Consider the following 18799-nt stretch of genomic DNA (forward strand, 5'->3'; position numbering starts at 1 on the left):
GACACAGAGGAAATGTTGCACCCAAAGAACACGGAAGTTTACTTCACACTGAATAACGGCGTGCGGATGCCCGCTATCGGGCTCGGCACTGCCAACGTGGTGGAGCAGATCCCACAGACAAAGCAGGCGGTCAAGGCGGCGATCAAGTCCGGGTACAGACACATCGACACGGCGTGGGCGTACCAGTGCGAGGACCGCGTGGGCGAGGCGCTCAAGGAGCTGTTCGAGGAGGGCGTCGTCAAGCGTGAGGACATCTTCGTGACGACCAAGGTGTGGCCCACCAACTGGGACCGCGTGGACGAGTCGATCTCGCGGTCGCTGGAGAACCTGGGACTCGACCACGTGGACCTGGTGCTGCAGCACTGGCCGCTGTGCTTCAACCGGCTTGAAGACCCCGACGGGATCGACGGCGTGCGCCGCAACCCCTACCACGAGGACGGGTCGCCCCACTACAACGAGAAGGGCGACTACCTGGAGACGTTCAAGACGCTGGAAAAGCTGTACCTGGCCAAGGACCCCCGCTTCCGCGCGATCGGCGTGTCGAACTACCCCGTGGAGTACCTGGAGAGGCTGCTGAAGGAGTGCCAGGTCGTGCCCGCGATCAATCAGGTCGAGTGCCACCCCCACCTGCCCCAGATGGAGCTGCGCGACTTCTGCACCAAGCACAACATCCGCCTGGAGGCGTACTCGCCGCTGGGCGCCACCAACGCGCCTCTGATCGACAACGAGCTCGTCAAGAAGATCGCCGGCAAGTACGCGTGCAGCACTCAGAATGTGCTCATCGCGTACCATATGAGACAGGGCGTGGTCTCCGTGCCTCGCTCCGTGAACCCCAAGCACATCGCCTCCAACGTGCAGTTCGTGGCGCTGTCGAAGGAGGACATTGACACGCTAAACAAGTTCGGTGTGGAGAACACCAAGCGCATAGTCGATGAGCCGTTCGCCGCAGCCATCCCAGGCTTCCGCGAGAACAAATAATCTTCGATCATGGGACATACGATACATAGGAATTAGATTTATGCTGGAATGAGACGACGACTTACTTATTTTCGCTGGTAATCTGCGAGCCTGTAGTCCTACTGTGATGAATGTCAATGCGACGAGAGGGCAATTGCATAGGGCGTGCATCTAATTACATGTATTATTGGTGCGGGACACAGCGCGAAGAGCGCGTTCGTGTATCTAGTGTCCATCTACTAACCTACATAAGCGTCGGAAACGTGAAGTCTCTGTCGAAAAGCATGTCGTCAAGCATGTTCTCGAAATCCACCTGGTCTGACGGAGGCCCGCCGGCCAGGGTCTGGGGCTCGTCGGAAGACGGCAGGCCCAAGCTGAAGGCGGCCGCAAAGTCGTTGTCAGCGCTAGGGCCCGACCGGAACCCGTGTTGGGAGCCTTTGCTGGGGCTGGCCTGCATTGCGGAACCCTTCGCCTCTGTTTCGGGCCCAAACCTGTTGGAGCATGGGATCTGCACGGGGAGTGACGACATTAAACAGCGCAGGTCCTCCTCGTCGACCTCGCTAAAAAGATAGAGCGTCCGTGGAAGCCCCTTGGATGCGTCGCATGTTCCCGAAGAAATATCCGGGTTCTCGTGCATTTCCGAGTTTTCGTCGAAGCCCGGTGCAAATATATTCAGGTGCTCGCGCAGCTGGTTCACGGCAACGTCCTTGTTCATCTTGCACCTGTTCATTAGAGCTTCCAGGCTGTTTCTGAAAGGCGCGGAACTGAAATTGGCGTCTTTGGCCTGAGGATTGCAGGCATTGAAGTAGTTGATACTCAGTGTCAAGAGAAAGCAGAAAACAAACATGGTGACATTCCATTTTATGTTGTCTTTGAAAACCCGGTATTCTCCCATCTCCAACAGGTATTCAACCGTAGTGCACATTGTGCTAATGTACTCCAACACTCGATCTTCATTGGGGAAAGCAATCACTGTCAACAGCAGGACAAATGCGCCCGTACTAAATGTATAAAACAGCCGGTGAACCATGTGAGGCACGACCTTTATGCTTGGCCACAACTTCATCATCTGGACTGCGCTATCACAAGCGTCGTTCACAAAAGTCCTTCTCAAGGCTGCCACATTGTATCGCGACTTCGGAAGTATGTCTTCATTGTCGAAAACAAAGGAACACGCAATTTGGCTGACTATCAGATTCAGATACAAATGTTCGTAGTGCAGTTGCAGAATAGTAGTGGATAGGATTTCGAAATGTTTTGCCGACAGCGGATCACCAGATGCGTTTCTGAGCCTCGTGAGATTCTCTTCGTATTCGCCAAGAGCAAGGATTGGCGGTAGCGATTTCTCCCACCTGATCAAATCGCTCTTGATATCCAACACCCCCTCAATGACTTGGTCAAAGGTGACGTTTGTCATTGAATTGGCTGCAAGAAGGCGCCTATAGGCTTTGTGAAATGTCCGAGTAAGTGTCATTCCGTAGTAGGCAGTTCCCAGTTGAAAAGTGTCGGATGACCCCAAAAGGCTCTGAATCGCCTCATCCAACGTTTGTATCGAAGTTCGGTCGGAGTTCCCCAAGTGGCGTTCTTTAACTAGTTCCATGTAAAATTCTTCTGTTAAGACGCTTGTGTCTTCTAAATCTATCAGGGGTGCACGGCAAAACGCCAGTGACAACTGAGAATCTGCCAGGACACAACAATACCACATTTTGAGTCTTAAAGAAGCCTCTTCAAGACTCAAGTTCTTGTAGCTTTCCTTTCTGTTAAGGCCAATGTCCTGGGCGAACCTCTGGGTGGTGTTAAAAATGTTGTATGCAGCCTCTCCGCTTATGTGGCAGCTCACATACTGATAAAGAATCAGTAAAGCTTGAACAGATCTTACGCCTTCGCTCAAAAGAGCAACCTTGTGATACTGGTTTATCGCGTTCAAGAGCATATGGCTCTCCACGGTAGAGTGCTCGCTTTCACCTTCTTTCAGGCGTCGCGGGTCGTCAGTCAAAGGGTAAGAGTTACTTACCGTCAATATGATGTCCAAAAGAAGAATTTCTGAATAGGTCAGCTTCTGGTTGGCGTAGTGCTTATCGAATAGAGCTTGGAGTTCCGGACCCCTCACAACATTGAAACTGCCCGGGGAAAGATTTTCTTGGATTGCTTTGACCGCGATATTAGCGTGCTCTTGTGGGGGAAGAGGATACAGTTGCGAAGAGTTAAAGGGCACAAAGGGGTTGGAGAAGTCTATGATCTTCTTCACTTGAGCAACGTACCACTTCGACGCTACCATAAACGCGTCCGTTAGAGGATAGAACGACAACATCGGCGACCCAGCATCTCCTGGCGTTTCTTGGTTAGCGCTGAACGCTTTGGCCTGGTTGCGAAGCCATGCGATCCTCCGCTTCGTCAGCAAAGAGGTAAAATACCGTTTTTGCTTTGGCGCAGGCGACATGTCTGGAATAGTGTCGACTCCTAACGAAGGGGAGTGACGAGAGCACACCCCGGCTTGGTACTGCTGTCGAGCTGTGAGCTCGTGTAGCCTTGCTATTTGGTATTCCAACTGTTCAAGCTTCCGATCAGTCGCGCTCGCGCCGGGCGAAGACGACTCCGAAACCTTGCGTACCTTTGGCTCATGGCTTTGCAGTTTCTTGAGTTCTGCATACTTTCGGTGCCTGCCTATCTCATCGTGATGTTTGAACGTACACACTGTGTTGAATTTAGTACAGTTGTCGCAAGTACCTGTTATGGGGTTGACGGCACCGCACTTGATCTTCCGTTTACGGCAGTGGTCACAAGCTTTAGGGACTCTCTTGCGAAACTTGAACGCGGAAAGCTCACTTGGCGATTCCGGAGCCATGGCTTGTTTGTGTTTTTTCGTTTATTTTAGAATACCAAAGTTGGTTTGTATTAAAAAACTGTCAATTCCTTGTTTTACTAATCCTCCTGTGAAGTAAATGCAGCGTCCTCACACCACAGCTTAGAAAAACATTCAAAGGAGTTCTTCTCTGCCTTAAAATCGCATCAAATAAGCCCCTCCAGATTAAAGATGAGCAAATAGTCCAAAGGTCAATGGCCCCTACGCTCCGCACAGTTTCGTGTTAAAGTGAGAGATTCAGAATCTTGCTTTTGAGAGAACAACTAGACCCTGAAGTTGCGGTCTTGCATAAAGTTTTCCGCAGTCCGTCAATGAACATCATGAGCCATTCTCAGGCGAGATAAGCCCTTCTGCAGCGTGACTAGCTCCTTTTTCATCCGTTCATTTCGGAGTTTCGAAACATGAATTGAACATGCGGCCTCCAGCCCGCGAATGCCAAAGCAAAATGCACAGCATGCTTTTAGAGTCGACTGAGGGCTAAGGCTTTCATACTGAGCAGACATCCCAGCGCAAAGACCAGCGCCTCCATTCCTCTGCGCGGTAATTCCGGCACCCAGGAGAACAACTGCCAAATCTCTGCGAAAATTGATCACACTAATACAGAAACTGCTTTGGGCTCGTGGCGTACTGGACGCAGGCTCGATTGCGGCTAGGGGAAGAAACAGTCTGGAAGTTTGCTAACGCGCACACGTGGTGGTACCACGTTCGATAGTTGCTTGGCGAAGTAAAAAATCTCGAAGTCGGCGAAGGCTGTGGGGCGCGCCCGTAACCCTGGTACTTTAGACGGCATTCAAAATGACCGTTTACAACACACAGCGGGTAGGCAGCTGGCACAGTGTTACCGCACGTGACTTATCATCTTGCGCTCAAAGCTCGGCGCTTATGGGAGACCTTTCAGGATCAATTACGTAGACCATGCATTCCGTCTTTCTCTGCGCGAGATATTGTGACGACGATATAATTAATAGCCGCCGAGCACTTTCGCTTGTCGTTGAGAAAACCAACGCTAGGGAATTATCCGCCGAACTCGACACGCGTTCTGATCTGGCACGACGGGTGCGAATAAATACTCTCTTGTCTCCTTCTTTGCCGGGGGAGAGCTAATCGTGGTCATCGCGGCCAATAGTTTAGAATGATTATCTCATCAGCTAAAGCTCGTTCCTATCTGTTAAAGGATCTCGGAAGCACCTCAATTGCAAACCACACAGGTGCCCAGAAAGAAACACGGAACGCGGCCTGAAGGCTGTGTTCGAGAATTTCTCAAGGTGTGAGCAAATCCAAGGATGCCCTTCTTATCTCAACGCCTTTGCAATGTCTATTTCATGCCAAGCGCCCATTTATCCAAACACGTAATCAACCCGTCAAGATCACATGATACAGACGTACTGAATGATAGTCGAAAGAGGGAAGAACGTCGTATGCGATTAAAGAAAAGTGAAAAATATCACCATGTACTAATTTGAGTTAGATCTACAAGGACAGGATAAAGGCGGAAATGGACCGGGGATAAAAACTCTTCCTTCAATCGACCACAAATAGCAGTGAATGGGGCTCCTAAAACTGTTCAAGAGCGCGGACTCAGTGTCCAAAAAAGACATTGCCAAAATCGAACAGGTTGCGGAGGTTTGTTCTAGCGAATGCAACGATTGTAAAAGCTCCTCCGCGGAAATCGAGCGCGATGAGGCGAGGGTCTCTTCTTTGAAGATCGACCATGAAACCCCATTATTTGGGTCTTCTAAATCGTCGAAAGTACACTTCGTGGTGCCAACTTCACAGACAGATTGGGCGCATGACGCATGCTTGGAGACCAAGGGAACAGTCCAGTGGGAACTGGCACAGTGGATCGATGCCAACAGCAGCAAGCTTAAGGGGGGCGAGGGTGACACCGTGCGCTGCAGTGTATCATCGCTGCCCAAGGATATTATGGACATTGATGTGATGCGCGGAAGGAAAAATGACGTGCTAGTTTTACCACATTTTCTGTTGATTAAACACCTTAGGGCGGAAGATGTGGCGAAGACAGCAGAGGTTGTGATGCCGCTGCTTCTTGAGAACAAGCGTGACGAGCTTCTTGCTATGGAAAATATAGAGGAAGCCAGAGAGCAAGCGTTTGTATTTTTGTGCTCACATAAGACGCGCGATAAGAGATGCGGCATCACGGCTCCCATTCTCCAGAAGGGCTTCTTCAGGGAACTACAAGAACACGATTTATACCGCGACCCCTCAGATTTTAGACCGGGCGGTTGCAACGTTGCTTTCGTTAACCATGTAGGCGGCCATAAGTTTGCCGCCAACGTACTGATTTACCTGAGGCGTTCCCACTCGCTGATCTGGTTGGGAAGAGTGACTCCAAAGCACATACCAGTTATTGTTAACACGATGATAGTGCCTGAGAAGCCTCGGATCCCATGGCCAGAGAAGGTTCGGTGTGTAGAGAAATACTCGGGTTGGTAGTTTAAACATAGATAGGTACATCGAAGTTGCTGCACACTAGAGCTCGTCGTGTTCCGAGTTCTTCTCTTGGAGCTTGTGTAGAAGCTTGAGCTTGAGCTTAATTTCTGCGAGCTCTTCGTCTGGGTTGTTTCTCAGTATGCTCTCCAGTTTTTGGGCTTCTCTATCAGTGGAATGGACCTTGCTTAAATATTTGCGCAAAGACTCGCAACGGTCATCTTCGCAAGTTGCTTCGCTGAGGACGGCCTCGAGCACTTTGTCTTGCTCTGTGCTCTCTACCACCATATCTACAAAGTTCTTGAGACGTGGCAGGTCGCGACTGCCATTGAACTCAACTGCTCTGGACTTGTCCATGTGCCATGCCGGGTTATAGCCACCCTGCTTAATGGTCTTGATCAGTTTGGACCACCAAGACAGCTTTTCAGTGTTTTTCTGTGCACTGTTTGAGTCCAACCTTTCCTGCTCGGTAATAGGTTTTATCACCTCGACTGCCGGATACCCAGGAAGGTGATCGCACAAAGTGGATCCAAAGAGGTCACAGTCAACTTCCAGAAATGTGGCATTGATGTCTTTGCGGTCCTCAAACGCCTCACTCAGTTGTGAAAAGACAGGTCCGAGCCTTTTACAGTGTGAGCACCATGTTGTAAAGTACTTCACTACAGTGTAGGAATCCGTGTTTATGGTGTCATAGAAGAAGTCTAACGACGCTACACTATGGACGCGACAAAGTGCGAGGAGTGGGAGGAAGAAAGCAGGAAGGAAAAGCGAAACCTTCATTAGATTGTGAAGGTAGTGTTATAGCTTAGTAAGTGTTTGTCACAATAAAGATCAAAGACGATTGCGACGCACGTGATCTTTATTATAGAAAGACCTTCCAGTAAAGGTTCATGGGAGCACCAGCAGGCTACTTTACAATCCTTCAGCTCATGAATGTATCTATACTTTTTATACGACTTGAGCAATAGCAATCAAGGCTTGTACGTAAGTTTATTGAGGTTTTAGCTCGATCTAAAATATCCTAGCAGCCCGGGTCAGTACTGTCATCCTCGGCACCCCCAGATATGAAAAGCTCAACATTTGCGAAATCTTTTGACTAGTATTTCTTTGACGTGCCAAGTATTAAATTAGTTCTGGTCCATATCAAAGTCAACTAGGAAGTCTTCAGCGTCCATGTTTATCAGATCCGTAAACCCAGTACTGTAATTGTTCCAAACTTCATCAGCAAGCATTTTCACCATAACCTCAGGAACTTCATCTTGGTTCAGCTCAGGCCACTTATGGTTCACCTCGACTTGGGCTCTGCTATCCAAACCCACCTGAAAGATGGTGCGGTTCACGCGTTCCAAAGCCATCATGATCACGTAGTAGTGCGAGTTCGATAGCATATGAGTAAGCCCCGTATTTTCAGGTTTCCACAACTTATCAAAAGCATAACACAACGTATCAAATATCCCATTGAAAGTTATGAAGCTCTCATTTGGTATCTTAAGGTCATCCAGATTTGGTGGAGGGGCGCCCTGACTATCGTGAACAGAAACAATGAGGCCCTTTTCGAATAAAGTGATCTTGTAAAACATGAGGCCGTAGATTTCATTCAGTGCTCGTATTGGGAGAGAGTTCAGAATCAAGACGCACAAATTCAGCGAGGGTGACAAAGTCTTTGCCCGGGCAAAGTCGTCTTCAGAAAGGAGGTCTCTATCGAGTTCATAGCACCTTAGTATAGTGTTCACCAATATGGAGATAGCTATTAGTATGCATTTGACGAAACCGTTTTTAATTTGAATGGTCACTTGGGAGTATATGACCCTTGTCAAATCGTAAAAGTTGGCAAGCATAGAAAATGTTGGGGACAATATCATAAGATCAAAGAGGTCAACCTGCGAGATCAGCGAACTATCGGTATAATAGCATATAGGGCGAAAGTTTTGCTCAACGAACTCTAGGAGAAGGCTGTTCAACTTTAGCAGATCTGGAGACTGCTCACGATCAAACAAGACATGCATGCACTTTCTTCCGACATGTAGAAAGTTTCTGAGGATCGAGATTCGCCCCTTCTCATTTGTTGGGAGCTTTGTATCGTCATAATGCCCAGGCGTTATGTTCATGGGCAATCCCTTGTCAAAGGCCGTGTATAAGTCCACAAAGAGCGTCCAGTACCACAAATTTTCCAAAGATTCTATGGACCCGACTGCGTGTTCTTGTCCAGCGTAGAGTAGGCGAATATCCTGATGCAAACCCAGGTTGAAGGCAGTCGAGCAAAGAAGGGACACAAGAGACATGACGTGCGAGCTCCCGCTCCCACTGAGGCCGTTGTAGGCTCTGAAGAGATAGAGTAGCAGCAGAAACTGTGTTCTTTCAACAGATACTGATTTCGAAGTGGTGAATCCGACCAGAGAGACAATCAAGCGCTCTATGGAGACTGGTAGGGTTGTTTTGTAGTGATTTAAACATAAGATCATGATGACGACAGCAATGGTGAAGACATTGTTGTTTTCCGGGGCCAGTAGCATGATGACGCTTCGGGTCGTGAAGTTGGTGTCTTGCATGGCAGCAACGTAATTGGGAATGAAGCAGCGCGCGAAGTCGGAGAAAACCTTGTCTTTGTCGAGAAATTGAAAATAGTCGTGGAGCGGGCTGTCAAAGAACTCGCGTAGCTTCTCCTGGATCGCCTCGTAGCTCGGCAGGTCCTGGATGATGGACTCGAGAAGAGGCGCGTTGTTGGGAGACTCTAGGGAATTGTGTTCCATAGTAAGGAGGCGCCCGTGCACGTTTTTCCAGGCGTTGACCTCGGCCTCGACCTTGCGCCAGACCTTGCTGTACTCCGCAACGAATCGCTCTCCAGAGGCTGTGATGATGACGCGAATAGAGGTGGGTCCGTAGTAGTTGTAGCGGCCGTCCTTGACGCGCAGCACCTTCAGGTCGAGAATGTCGTTCTTGTTGGGGGGTCCACAAGGGACGCACGTTTGGCTGGTCGCTGCGTAGCCCGCTGAGTCAGCTACCACGTAGCTTTCGCCCGTTTTCTGCAAATCATCGAACGAGACGCGACTGAGCTGTTCCTCCAGCTCCTGGATGCGCCGTAGAAGCGTGACGTTGGGCTGCCTGCTGAAAAGCTCGTCCGACGTCAGCTGGAAGTTGAAGCCGTCGGTGTAGATGCACTCCGAGAGCTTGCGCTCGACGCACGATCCGCACATGGGCTTCTGCTGGTCGCATTTCATCTTCCTCTGCCGGCAGAACGTGCATGACTTTATGACCTTACGCCTCCTGCGGCGCGTCGAGGGCTTGGAGCTGGCGCCGCTGTCGGGTGGGGTGTTCAATGGCATTTCGCGCGCCGGGAACTCTGTGTTCAGTGGCGCGTGAAAAACTGGCCGGTCCGGTTCTGCAGGCAAAAAACTGAGCCGAATAAGAGAGAGACCAGGGATGTTTGGTTGGCTTTCCATCATGCATCGAGTAACTAAGTTCCCTGAGTAATTCTTTGGGTCGATGCGATGTCGCTAATCATGTGACCGACCCCGGCCTGCCCAGCTTTTTCCAGCTGCTGCTGGCCGTCACATGCATGTCTCGCCCTTGAAGCACGTGACACGGTCGCTATAGCCAACCATAACCACTGTGCCTGTACGGCTAGCCTCAGAAATGAGCAGTTCGTGGGAACTGATATGAGAAGTGGGGGTGGCCACGTGATGTCCTCTGTCGCGCGCAGACAAAATCCACTACCTCTACTTTCTCGGCGAAAGGCCCGCTCGGCACGTGACTTCGGGTATTGTATCAACGCAAAGTGCAATAGTTGTTAGTAATAGGCTTGATGGGAACCCAGTTGTTAGGAAGCCACAGGATCGCGCGTCTTGAGTTCTTGAAGTCTGCACCAATTCTTTTCTTGGCTCGTTGCGCAGTGATACTTTGGGTCCGTTGTACATCCGTTAGCAGAGGCTTTGCCGCTGCGCCACACCAAAACTACGTGTGCGCGTTTACAGTGACACTCAAAGACCGGCGAAATCTTTTGAAAATGGTAACGGCCGTTACTTCAGATATTGACGGATTTCGGAGATTCTTGAAAAGATGGAAAACAATTCTCAAAACATCTCCATAGAGGAAGTCCACGAGGCCGTAGCCGCTAGGTTATAAGATAGCGAGGTTCAATAGGGGATTTGTCATGGCGGATGTTGAACAGCCCAAAAAATCAGACAGATACCACGCCAATAGCGCTAACAATCAAGTTCCTCGCACTTTTTTATCTTCTTGGCTCGCTCTGCGGAAATCCACACGCACAGCTCCACTAGCTCATCGTCTGCAGGTACATCGATCCGGGCGCACCAACAAGCTAGACTTTATTCGGAGATCCAAGAGTATACCACGTGACTCAGACTTTCGTAAAAAATAACATGCTGATTTACCTCTTTCGGCGCTTAAGAAGTGCAGCCGCCAAGACCCGCACAGACACGCAGGCACAAACTGCGCCATCCCACAGTTTCAGTCTGCAGGACTTCAGCGCCAAACATGCGCTTCTCGCCCTGTGCCTGCTCTCACTGGTGCTTACTCTATTCCTGGCAGCGCTCGACATCGTCATTGTCGTCACACTATATGAGACCATTGGCGAGAAATTCAACGACTACAACGACGTTGGCTGGCTAGTCACCGGTTACTCACTTTCCAGCGCGCTTTTCACGCTACTGTGGGGACGGATGGCGTCTTTACTGGGGCTCAAGACGTGCCTCATGTTGTCGGTGCTGATCTTCGAGATTGGGTCACTGATTGCTGCGGTGTCTAACTCCATGGGCATGCTTATAGCCGGCCGTGTTGTGGCAGGTGCCGGTGGCAGCGGCATTCAGTCGCTGGTCTACATTGTAGGCACATCGCTGGTCTCTGAACGTAGCCGCGGAATGGTCATCATGGTACTTACCTTCGCGTTCGTAGGTTCAAATGCAGGCGGACCTATCCTTGGCGGCGCGTTAAACGAGCACGCCTCTTGGCGTTGGTGTTTCTTCATAAACCTACCTATTGGCGGCGCCGCCGCTTTCATGCTTTTCCTTTGCTACAATCCCTCCGGAAAGCCCCTGCTCTCCACGCTGACCTCTAAGCTTGAAGCCGCGCGCGACTACCGCTACAGTAATGTGTGCACCCGCAAATTTTGGGCGCATGCACTGGACCTCGGGGTTTTCAGGTTTGACATCATCGGATTCGCCCTCTCTTCTGCAGGCTTTGTGCTACTCCTGCTCGGCTTGACGTTCGGCGGCCGCAAGTACAGCTGGAGCTCAGGGACCACCATCGCCTACCTTACCGTAGGGCCTGTGCTCATCGTCGTGTTCTGCTTGTACGATTTTCTGGTGCTACCGGTGTTGGCCAGGTCACTAGCCTACAGTAGCGAAGTCACTCCGCTGGTCCCATGGCCTGTGATATCAAAACCCGGAGTTTTCGCGACTTCCTTTGCTAGCTTCTTCAACTTCTTTGCATACAACATGCAGATTATCTACTTGGTCCAGTTCTACCAGGTTGTCCATAATGAGTCCCCAACAAATGCAAGCACGCATATGTGGGCTTTATCGATCCCCGCACTGGTTGTGATTATAGTGCTCGGGCGTATCAACAAGAAATTTGGAATCCTTAAGCCTGTGGCGGTTATCGGCGCTGCTTGCGGTACCATTGGTGCGGGACTACTAACTCTTTTGAAAGGATCAACTACGTCAGGACAAAGCATTGGCTACTGCATTCTTGCGGGTGCAGGTTTTTCTGCGGTGATGCAATCCACGCTACTGAGTGCCCAAATTCAGGTAGACAAGACTGACCCAAAGTTTAATCAGAAGTTCATTGAAATCACTACACTCAATAATTTCTTCAGGGTGCTTGGGATATCTTTTGGAGGTATCATGGGTACGTTGATATACTCGACTTCCCTGAAGAACGAGCTGGCCACCGCCGGCCCAAACATTCCTTCTTTCGCTAGCACGGATGAGCTGATCGCTTATAGGTCCAAGAACTTTGATGGTGCAAGCTCTCCGTTGGAAAACATCATGTCCAAGTCAATTCAAAGGGTCTTTTACGGGTCCCTTGGCTGCCAAGCGTTGGCGTTTCTGTTTACGATATGCATGTCAAACAAGCGTCTGGATTTGGAGCCCAATCCCCCAGCTGTTGCAACTTTCGAGCCCGCCCTGAATGCTGCCGTTTCAGATCAAGAAAAAGGTTTCGGCATCACCCAAGGGCCCACTAGTTCTGAGACGCAAAATCTGAGAGTCTCAGATTCATCGCTTGCTTATAACATTACAGGGGAGAAAGCTGACGAAAATGAAGAACATTACGATTCCATGACGTCTCGTGACTCTCCTGTTTCGGCTAAAAATTAGTATATTCGAGCGCCCCTTAAGAAGGACGAGCCGGAATCACTTCTAGAAGCAATTATTTTCTTATGTCTGATCATACTCTGGTGGAACACACATGCTGAGCTTGGTAGTGTTGAGCGGCTTATTAAGTTAAAGTAACAAAAACAGAAAAGGCGTTAAACTTCCAGCTCATTCTTGCTTCTTGCTTTCCTCCTGCAGCTATGTCGTTGATCCCTCGACTGATAATAGAAAATGTAGATTACTGCCCTTGCCAATGGCACTTTTACATATGCCAAAGGTCTAATTATAACGTGGAAAATCAAGTAAAATAAAAAACAACTGGAAACAACTGGAAAGCACCATACATCAAGAACCTCAAAACAAACTCCAAGAAGAATAAGGCAAGATTTGGTTTTTGACGCTCCTACGAAGCCAGCTTTACGCTCTCGGCGCTGTCGCGTTTTTCTCCCATTTTTTATCACCTGGCGCGACAATTGATTACGTAATATTACTTAAAAAAGGACCCCTTTGGCCGCCTTTTGCCAAGAAATGTGGAGACGACGTATCCTTGGCAAACGTTTTATATTCATTTACAAATTCAAATAGTTGCCTCTATTCTGCTTGCCAAGCCAAACATTGATAGTTTTAAACATAAGTTAATGCGTAAACTCTCGCTTGTGCTGTGCCTAACTTCCCTGGCACTGACACTTTTCCTCGCTGCACTCGATATTGTGATTGTAATTACGCTCTACGAGACTATTGGAGAGAAGTTTAAAGACTACGCTCGTATCGGATGGCTAGTTACAGGCTATGCGCTTCCAAACGCGCTTTTCACCCTCCTGTGGGGCCGGCTTGCCTCGATTTTGGGGCTTAAAACCAGCCTCACCTTTTCCATTGTCATTTTTGAGATTGGTTCCCTCATTGTCGCAGTTTCTAATTCTATGGGGATGATCATTGGCGGGAGAGTGGTAGCCGGCTGCGGAGGAAGTGGAATACAGTCACTTGTTTTTGTAGTGGGCACTTCGCTAGTGGAAGAGAGGAACAGGGGCATGGTTATTACGGTGCTGGGGCTCGCCTTTGCCGTCGCGTTCGCTGTTGGACCAGTTATAGGCGGAGCATTCACAGAAAATGTGAGCTGGCGCTGGTGCTTTTACATCAACCTACCTATCGGAGGAGTTGCACTTACGATGCTCACCTTCAGCTACAATACTACAGAAAAATCAGTACAAGAGACTTTAACCTACAACTGCCGGCAACTTCAAACATATCGCTATGGACAATGGGTCACGGCAAGTTTCTGGCGCCGAGCCTACAACTTCTTGATGTTTGACTTGGATTTCATTGGATTTGCGCTCTCCTCGACGGGCTTTGTTCTGTTCATGCTAGGCTTGACATTCGGCGGAAATACTTATGCATGGAACTCCGGAACCATCATCAGCTTCCTGACGGTAGGGGCAATACTAGTGCTCTTTTGGTTGGTGTTCGACTTTGTGCTGCTGTACAAGTGGGCCGCGTGGTGCCGTAAAAGAGAAGCTACACCGCTGCTTAGGCGAAGCTTGTGCTTCAGGCCTGGAATTTTCACTAGCAGTATCGCAAATCTCTTTACGTGCTTCGGCTTTAACATGCAGACCGTATACATTGTCCAGCTATATCAGCTGGTTTTCAACAGCGGGCCAACAGCCGCCAGCATGCACTTATGGGCCTTTTTGATAGCCACGATGGTTTCGGTCATAATAATCGGCAAAGCAGCAGCCATATTTGGGCTAATTAAACCTGCAATTGTTTTTGGAGCGACCTGCGGGTTGGTAGGCTCAGGACTGATGACACTGGTAAGAAACACCAGCACCACCGGGAATGTCATTGGATACTGCATACTTCCAGGCGCAGCGTTCGGAAGTATTATGCAGGGGACTTTGTTAAGCGCACAAGTCCAGGTAGATCACGATGATGAGAACTTTCAGACAATGTTCATCGAGGCGACTGCTCTCAATACATTTGTGAAGTCTCTGGGATTTTCCTTTGGCGGTGTAGTAGCAACCATGATATTCACAAACTCGGTTAAAAATCAGCTTCGGTCGACATCAGCTGGGGTCGCCGCCTTCTCCAGTGTCGAGGCGCTCATAGCGTACAGAGGGCAAAACTATGATGGACCTGGTTCTACTCTTTCTTTGATGTTCGTAAAAGCGATAAAAGATGTGATGTATGCCGCTTTAGGGTGTTACGGAATTGTCTTCATAGCGAGCCTCTTTACCTCTAACAGAAGGCTCAGGCTGCCTTCTAAGAACGATGGTGTGGAGGCCACCGCCCAGGAAAAGTCGATTTCTGGCGGTGATAAATCACAGCTGGCACCTCAGTCGACCTCTGAGAACGATGAAAACTGAGTTTGGCTTGGCTGCGCTGCTGTTTTAAGCTTGCGTACTTAGATTAAATGCCTAAACACATTGGTCGACTTCCTGCATAACATCGGAATCTTCGGTATTATTTGACGTTTTTCTTTGTCCAAATGCTAGTTCTTGTCTTTATCAGTGTTATCTATCATTGTAAGATTATTAAATCAAATGCGGAGTATATTACATAAGTGACTTTGGTCAAAGTAGCCAACAGCGAGCAACATAGATAAATGCCATCGGTGAAGCTTCACTTCTTGTGATATATCGACTTAAGAACCAAGATTCTTAACTCTGAAAAGTCGCTCGCTTCAGGATTACTAAGTCAACGTAACACGTTTTACCAACACGCCTCGCCGCAACTGAAGGAAAAGACATGTCTACCACAACAACTGCCACAACAGAGGAGTCAGCTGGAACGCAGTTTCGCGAAACCCTGAAGGCCTCAGCAGCGCCACCTAGTGTCGAAGCTACACAGGGGGTGCACAACCTCTCGATGGGCGGCTTGGAGTACAAGAACAAAAGACCGACCTTTAGCAGTAAGTTGGAGGAACGCCAACACGTCCTGAAACACATGGCCTGTGCGTTTCGGGTGTTCGGCAGGAAGGGATACAACGAAGGAACAGCGGGCCACATGTCAGTGCGCGATCCTGTGGACCCTAGTACCTTTTGGATCAACCCGCTCGGCCAGCACTTCTCGCTCATGCGGGTATCAGACCTGGTGCACGTTGATAGTAACGGCAATGTTTTGCCAGATGGCAACCAAGCTGTTATCAATAAAGCGGGTTTCAAGATCCACTCGCACCTTCATAAGGCTAGGCCAAACGTCAACGCTGCTTGTCACACGCACAGTGAGTACGGTAGGGCTTGGTCTGCGTTCGGGCGGGAAATTGAGATGCTGAACCAGGACTCTTGCATGTTCTACAAAAAGCACACAGTGTATCGCAACTTCGGAGGTGTGGTCCTCGAAGACGAGGAGGGAGAGCGTCTTGCACAGGCCCTGGGGGACAATAAAGCGATTATTTTACAAAATCACGGTCTTCTAACGGTGGGAGAGACCGTCGACGAGGCAGCATACCTTTTTACACTGTTGGAACGCACTTGCAAGGTTCAGCTTCAGGTTGAGATGGCATCCAGGGGCGGGCTTGAAAGAAATATAATTGGCGATGAGGAGGCTTACTACACTTACTTCAACACATCCGATCCAGAAACACTGTACACAGAATTCCAGCCCGAATACGACCTGGAGCGTGAGCTCACTAACGCCGCTTTTGAAAAGTAGACAATAAAAGCGTCAAAATTCTGTCTTTTGGCAGTCGCAGTTTATATTTATGAAGGTTTGTGCTTATGCTACTTGTCGCACACAGGCGCTGGGCCTGAATTCCTTTTGTGCTGAAGGAACCACTTTGTTTTGCAAGCCAAGGGGATTGACAAGCCAGCCGAGTTGCACGTAATGCAAAGGGTATAACATGAACGTGTTCAATTTGCGAATATTCCAAGACTTCGTGCCCAAGATGGTTTACGTTGTTTTGACCGGAACGCTTTGCTTAAATATTTAAATCACATAAACCTATAGCGTCATATTGTCTCAATTCAACTGGCGAGTGACTTGTATTGTGAATTATCTCAAAGGCTCGATGACAAGGTCGTAAATGTTTAACCTTATTTGCCTAGCCCACGGATGCTCGAATCACAAGCAAACAAAAAGGTAGCCTTGACCCAATATAGAACATGGTCTGCGCCAAACCTTACGATTGGTGAGCGTCTGTAGCGTTGTGAGCTGATAGTGTTATTGGCACTTTTCCACGTGATTGTTTCAATTAAGACACTTGTATCTCAATACCTTAATGGAACTCGATTCAATAAACAGTGGCTGCAACTTGTACTTAATGAGTTTAGCAATTTAGCTCCAGCCATGGCCGAATTCCAGAGATCTAATACCGCCCGAGTTGGTCGACAAAATCAAGTATACTCCGCGACTACTGGAGCCAGACTTGTGGCAGGATGCGTTTGTCTGGACTCATCTAAAGAACGAGTTCTGATGATTCAGTCATCGGCACACAAGAAAAAGTGGGTGTTGCCAAAGGGAGGAGTCGAAAAGGACGAATCTGACTTCAAAATGACTGCTGTGAGAGAGACTTGGGAAGAAGCAGGAGCGATTGGCGACATAGTTAGAAATTTAGGTGTGATTGAAGACATGAGGCCTCCGAAAGAGTTCAACACGGATATCAGGGCGTTCGAGGAGGCTACTGACCCAGAAGTCAACAAACGCCCACCTAGATCAGAATTCCACTTCTTTGAAATGTCAGTGAGGTCTTTGGAAGAAGAATATCCAGAGCGTTGCAAGCGGACGCGCAAGTGGTTTTCTTTCAAGGAAGCCAAAGAGCAGCTAATTATTGCAAAAAGGCCTGAGTTGCTGGAGGCTTTGACTCGATCGAGTATATGCCAGTAGGGGCATGTCTGAATTTAATTAGGAGTCAAGACACTACCTTCGAGGGGGAGGAAGCTAAGTTGCTAGGAGGCTTACGCAAAAGGTCTTCGTATATGCGTTTCACTTGATGTCAAATGCAGTCTATTATGAAAACTTATTACTAGCTACATTGAACAATATCGATAGAGTAAACTCAAATTTCTTGTCTTTTATTTGTCCTTACATGAGCAACGACATTCGACTTGAGTAACAGCTCGCGTCAGAATAAAGCGCTCGTACTGTATTTGTACTTCGCATCTGGCACCTGCATATGTTGTGATGGAGTCACACAAGCATGCTACTTTTCAACATACTTTGTTAGATATGTATGGCTACATGCTTCTATTTTCAAGACAGGGAAATTCTATTTACCACCCAGAATCCCTGCTAGAATATCTTGCATAAAGTTCATAGGTTTTTGAACAACGATCCCAAAGTACTCCTGACCAAGGTAATCGAGTTCGCTGCCATAACGCTCACTTGAGCCTGCATAATGCTTTTTCAAGAAGTCGAATAAATCGGCGTTCTTCGTTTGACATGAATATGGAAGCAGCTGAAGAAAGTTTAGTTCAGGATAGTCCTCGAAACAGTATGTTTTGAATTCGCCTCTGTCTATCAGTTCGTACTTGGGGTTGAAGTTCTCAATAAACTTGGCCAGAAACTTTTGTTTTGCTTGCTCAGCGTTTTGCACATTTCCAATAAAGAGGTAGTTGAAGATCAAACGAGAAAAGAAGTCACCCACAGCCTCACGATCACCGCTCTGCAAGTACCATTCCCAGATCAGGTCCAAGTACTTGTCCAGCGAGTCATGTGTTCCAAGAGTAAGGTACCGTTCCGCTTCGTAAACATGTCCCCCCTCGACGAGCTTGGAGCCAATTACTGAGTGCAGGTATGGGTCGCCGAACTTGCAGTTGCCGAACTTGACTGACCAGTTGTTCATCCCCGTTATAACGTCCTTCATATTAGGCTCTTCGGCATCCAGAAGAGCCAGCAGGCGCACCAGTCGGGAAACAGAGACATCCTCGACTTTCACTTCTGCAACGTTATAAACTTCCAGCAAATAAAAGATCAAATCTGTTGCTGATCCACCTTGCTTTGCGCCAAGAAGTGCTTGTGCCCCTTCGGTTATTAAGTCAATTGCCTCTCGGTAGTTCTTACTTCTCACGTACCGGTTAGCGATCGTCCTTAGAGTTTGATGAGCTTCGTAATAATCCCCCGCTTCAATACGGGCATGGAACCTAGCAAGAGTCCTTCCGAGCTTCACGTTGGCACTCATTTGTGTTGTGTATGATTTCTATATGACTTGTGTCCTGCATACGGCAACATAAAAATTGTTGACAGTTAATTCTCAACCCTCCACGGT

The 18799-nt window shown here is 48.6% G+C and overlaps 10 protein-coding genes across 10 annotated transcripts; 6 read left to right on the forward strand and 4 right to left on the reverse strand.

Annotated features, from left to right (window-relative positions):
* Window positions 1-12: 12 nt before the first annotated feature.
* On the forward strand, window positions 13-978 carry ARA1 (D-arabinose 1-dehydrogenase (NAD(P)(+)) ARA1; the record flags this gene model as incomplete). Its single annotated transcript, XM_002552608.1, has 1 exon — window positions 13-978. The coding sequence occupies one exon, from the start codon at window positions 13-15 to the stop codon at window positions 976-978; it is 966 nt and encodes a 321-aa protein (XP_002552654.1).
* A 223-nt stretch (window positions 979-1201) lies between these two features.
* On the reverse strand, window positions 1202-3802 carry KLTH0C10032g (KLTH0C10032p; the record flags this gene model as incomplete). The annotated part of the gene is made up of 1 exon (XM_002552609.1): window positions 1202-3802. The coding sequence occupies one exon, from the start codon at window positions 3800-3802 to the stop codon at window positions 1202-1204; it is 2601 nt and encodes an 866-aa protein (XP_002552655.1).
* Window positions 3803-5365: 1563 nt separating this feature from the next.
* Window positions 5366-6274, forward strand: APD1 (Apd1p; the record flags this gene model as incomplete). The annotated part of the gene is made up of 1 exon (XM_002552610.1): window positions 5366-6274. The coding sequence occupies one exon, from the start codon at window positions 5366-5368 to the stop codon at window positions 6272-6274; it is 909 nt and encodes a 302-aa protein (XP_002552656.1).
* A 36-nt stretch (window positions 6275-6310) lies between these two features.
* Window positions 6311-7048, reverse strand: MPD2 (protein disulfide isomerase MPD2; the record flags this gene model as incomplete). Its single annotated transcript, XM_002552611.1, has 1 exon — window positions 6311-7048. The coding sequence occupies one exon, from the start codon at window positions 7046-7048 to the stop codon at window positions 6311-6313; it is 738 nt and encodes a 245-aa protein (XP_002552657.1).
* Window positions 7049-7395: 347 nt separating this feature from the next.
* On the reverse strand, window positions 7396-9711 carry KLTH0C10098g (KLTH0C10098p; the record flags this gene model as incomplete). The annotated part of the gene is made up of 1 exon (XM_002552612.1): window positions 7396-9711. The coding sequence occupies one exon, from the start codon at window positions 9709-9711 to the stop codon at window positions 7396-7398; it is 2316 nt and encodes a 771-aa protein (XP_002552658.1).
* A 936-nt stretch (window positions 9712-10647) lies between these two features.
* Window positions 10648-12603, forward strand: KLTH0C10120g (MDR family MFS transporter; the record flags this gene model as incomplete). The annotated part of the gene is made up of 1 exon (XM_002552613.1): window positions 10648-12603. The coding sequence occupies one exon, from the start codon at window positions 10648-10650 to the stop codon at window positions 12601-12603; it is 1956 nt and encodes a 651-aa protein (XP_002552659.1).
* A 635-nt stretch (window positions 12604-13238) lies between these two features.
* KLTH0C10142g (KLTH0C10142p) lies at window positions 13239-14960 on the forward strand (the record flags this gene model as incomplete). The annotated part of the gene is made up of 1 exon (XM_002552614.1): window positions 13239-14960. The coding sequence occupies one exon, from the start codon at window positions 13239-13241 to the stop codon at window positions 14958-14960; it is 1722 nt and encodes a 573-aa protein (XP_002552660.1).
* A 382-nt stretch (window positions 14961-15342) lies between these two features.
* KLTH0C10164g (KLTH0C10164p) lies at window positions 15343-16248 on the forward strand (the record flags this gene model as incomplete). The annotated part of the gene is made up of 1 exon (XM_002552615.1): window positions 15343-16248. One exon carries the CDS (start codon window positions 15343-15345, stop codon window positions 16246-16248), a length of 906 nt encoding a protein of 301 aa, XP_002552661.1.
* A 633-nt stretch (window positions 16249-16881) lies between these two features.
* Window positions 16882-17418, forward strand: DDP1 (polyphosphatase DDP1; the record flags this gene model as incomplete). The annotated part of the gene is made up of 1 exon (XM_002552616.1): window positions 16882-17418. One exon carries the CDS (start codon window positions 16882-16884, stop codon window positions 17416-17418), a length of 537 nt encoding a protein of 178 aa, XP_002552662.1.
* Window positions 17419-17800: 382 nt separating this feature from the next.
* On the reverse strand, window positions 17801-18712 carry GET4 (the record flags this gene model as incomplete). Its single annotated transcript, XM_002552617.1, has 1 exon — window positions 17801-18712. The coding sequence occupies one exon, from the start codon at window positions 18710-18712 to the stop codon at window positions 17801-17803; it is 912 nt and encodes a 303-aa protein (XP_002552663.1).
* Between the last annotated feature and the right edge of the window lie 87 nt (window positions 18713-18799).

The sequence above is a fragment of the Lachancea thermotolerans genome (assembly GCF_000142805.1).
Source record: "Lachancea thermotolerans CBS 6340 chromosome C complete sequence".
NCBI classification, from domain to species: domain Eukaryota; kingdom Fungi; phylum Ascomycota; class Saccharomycetes; order Saccharomycetales; family Saccharomycetaceae; genus Lachancea; species Lachancea thermotolerans.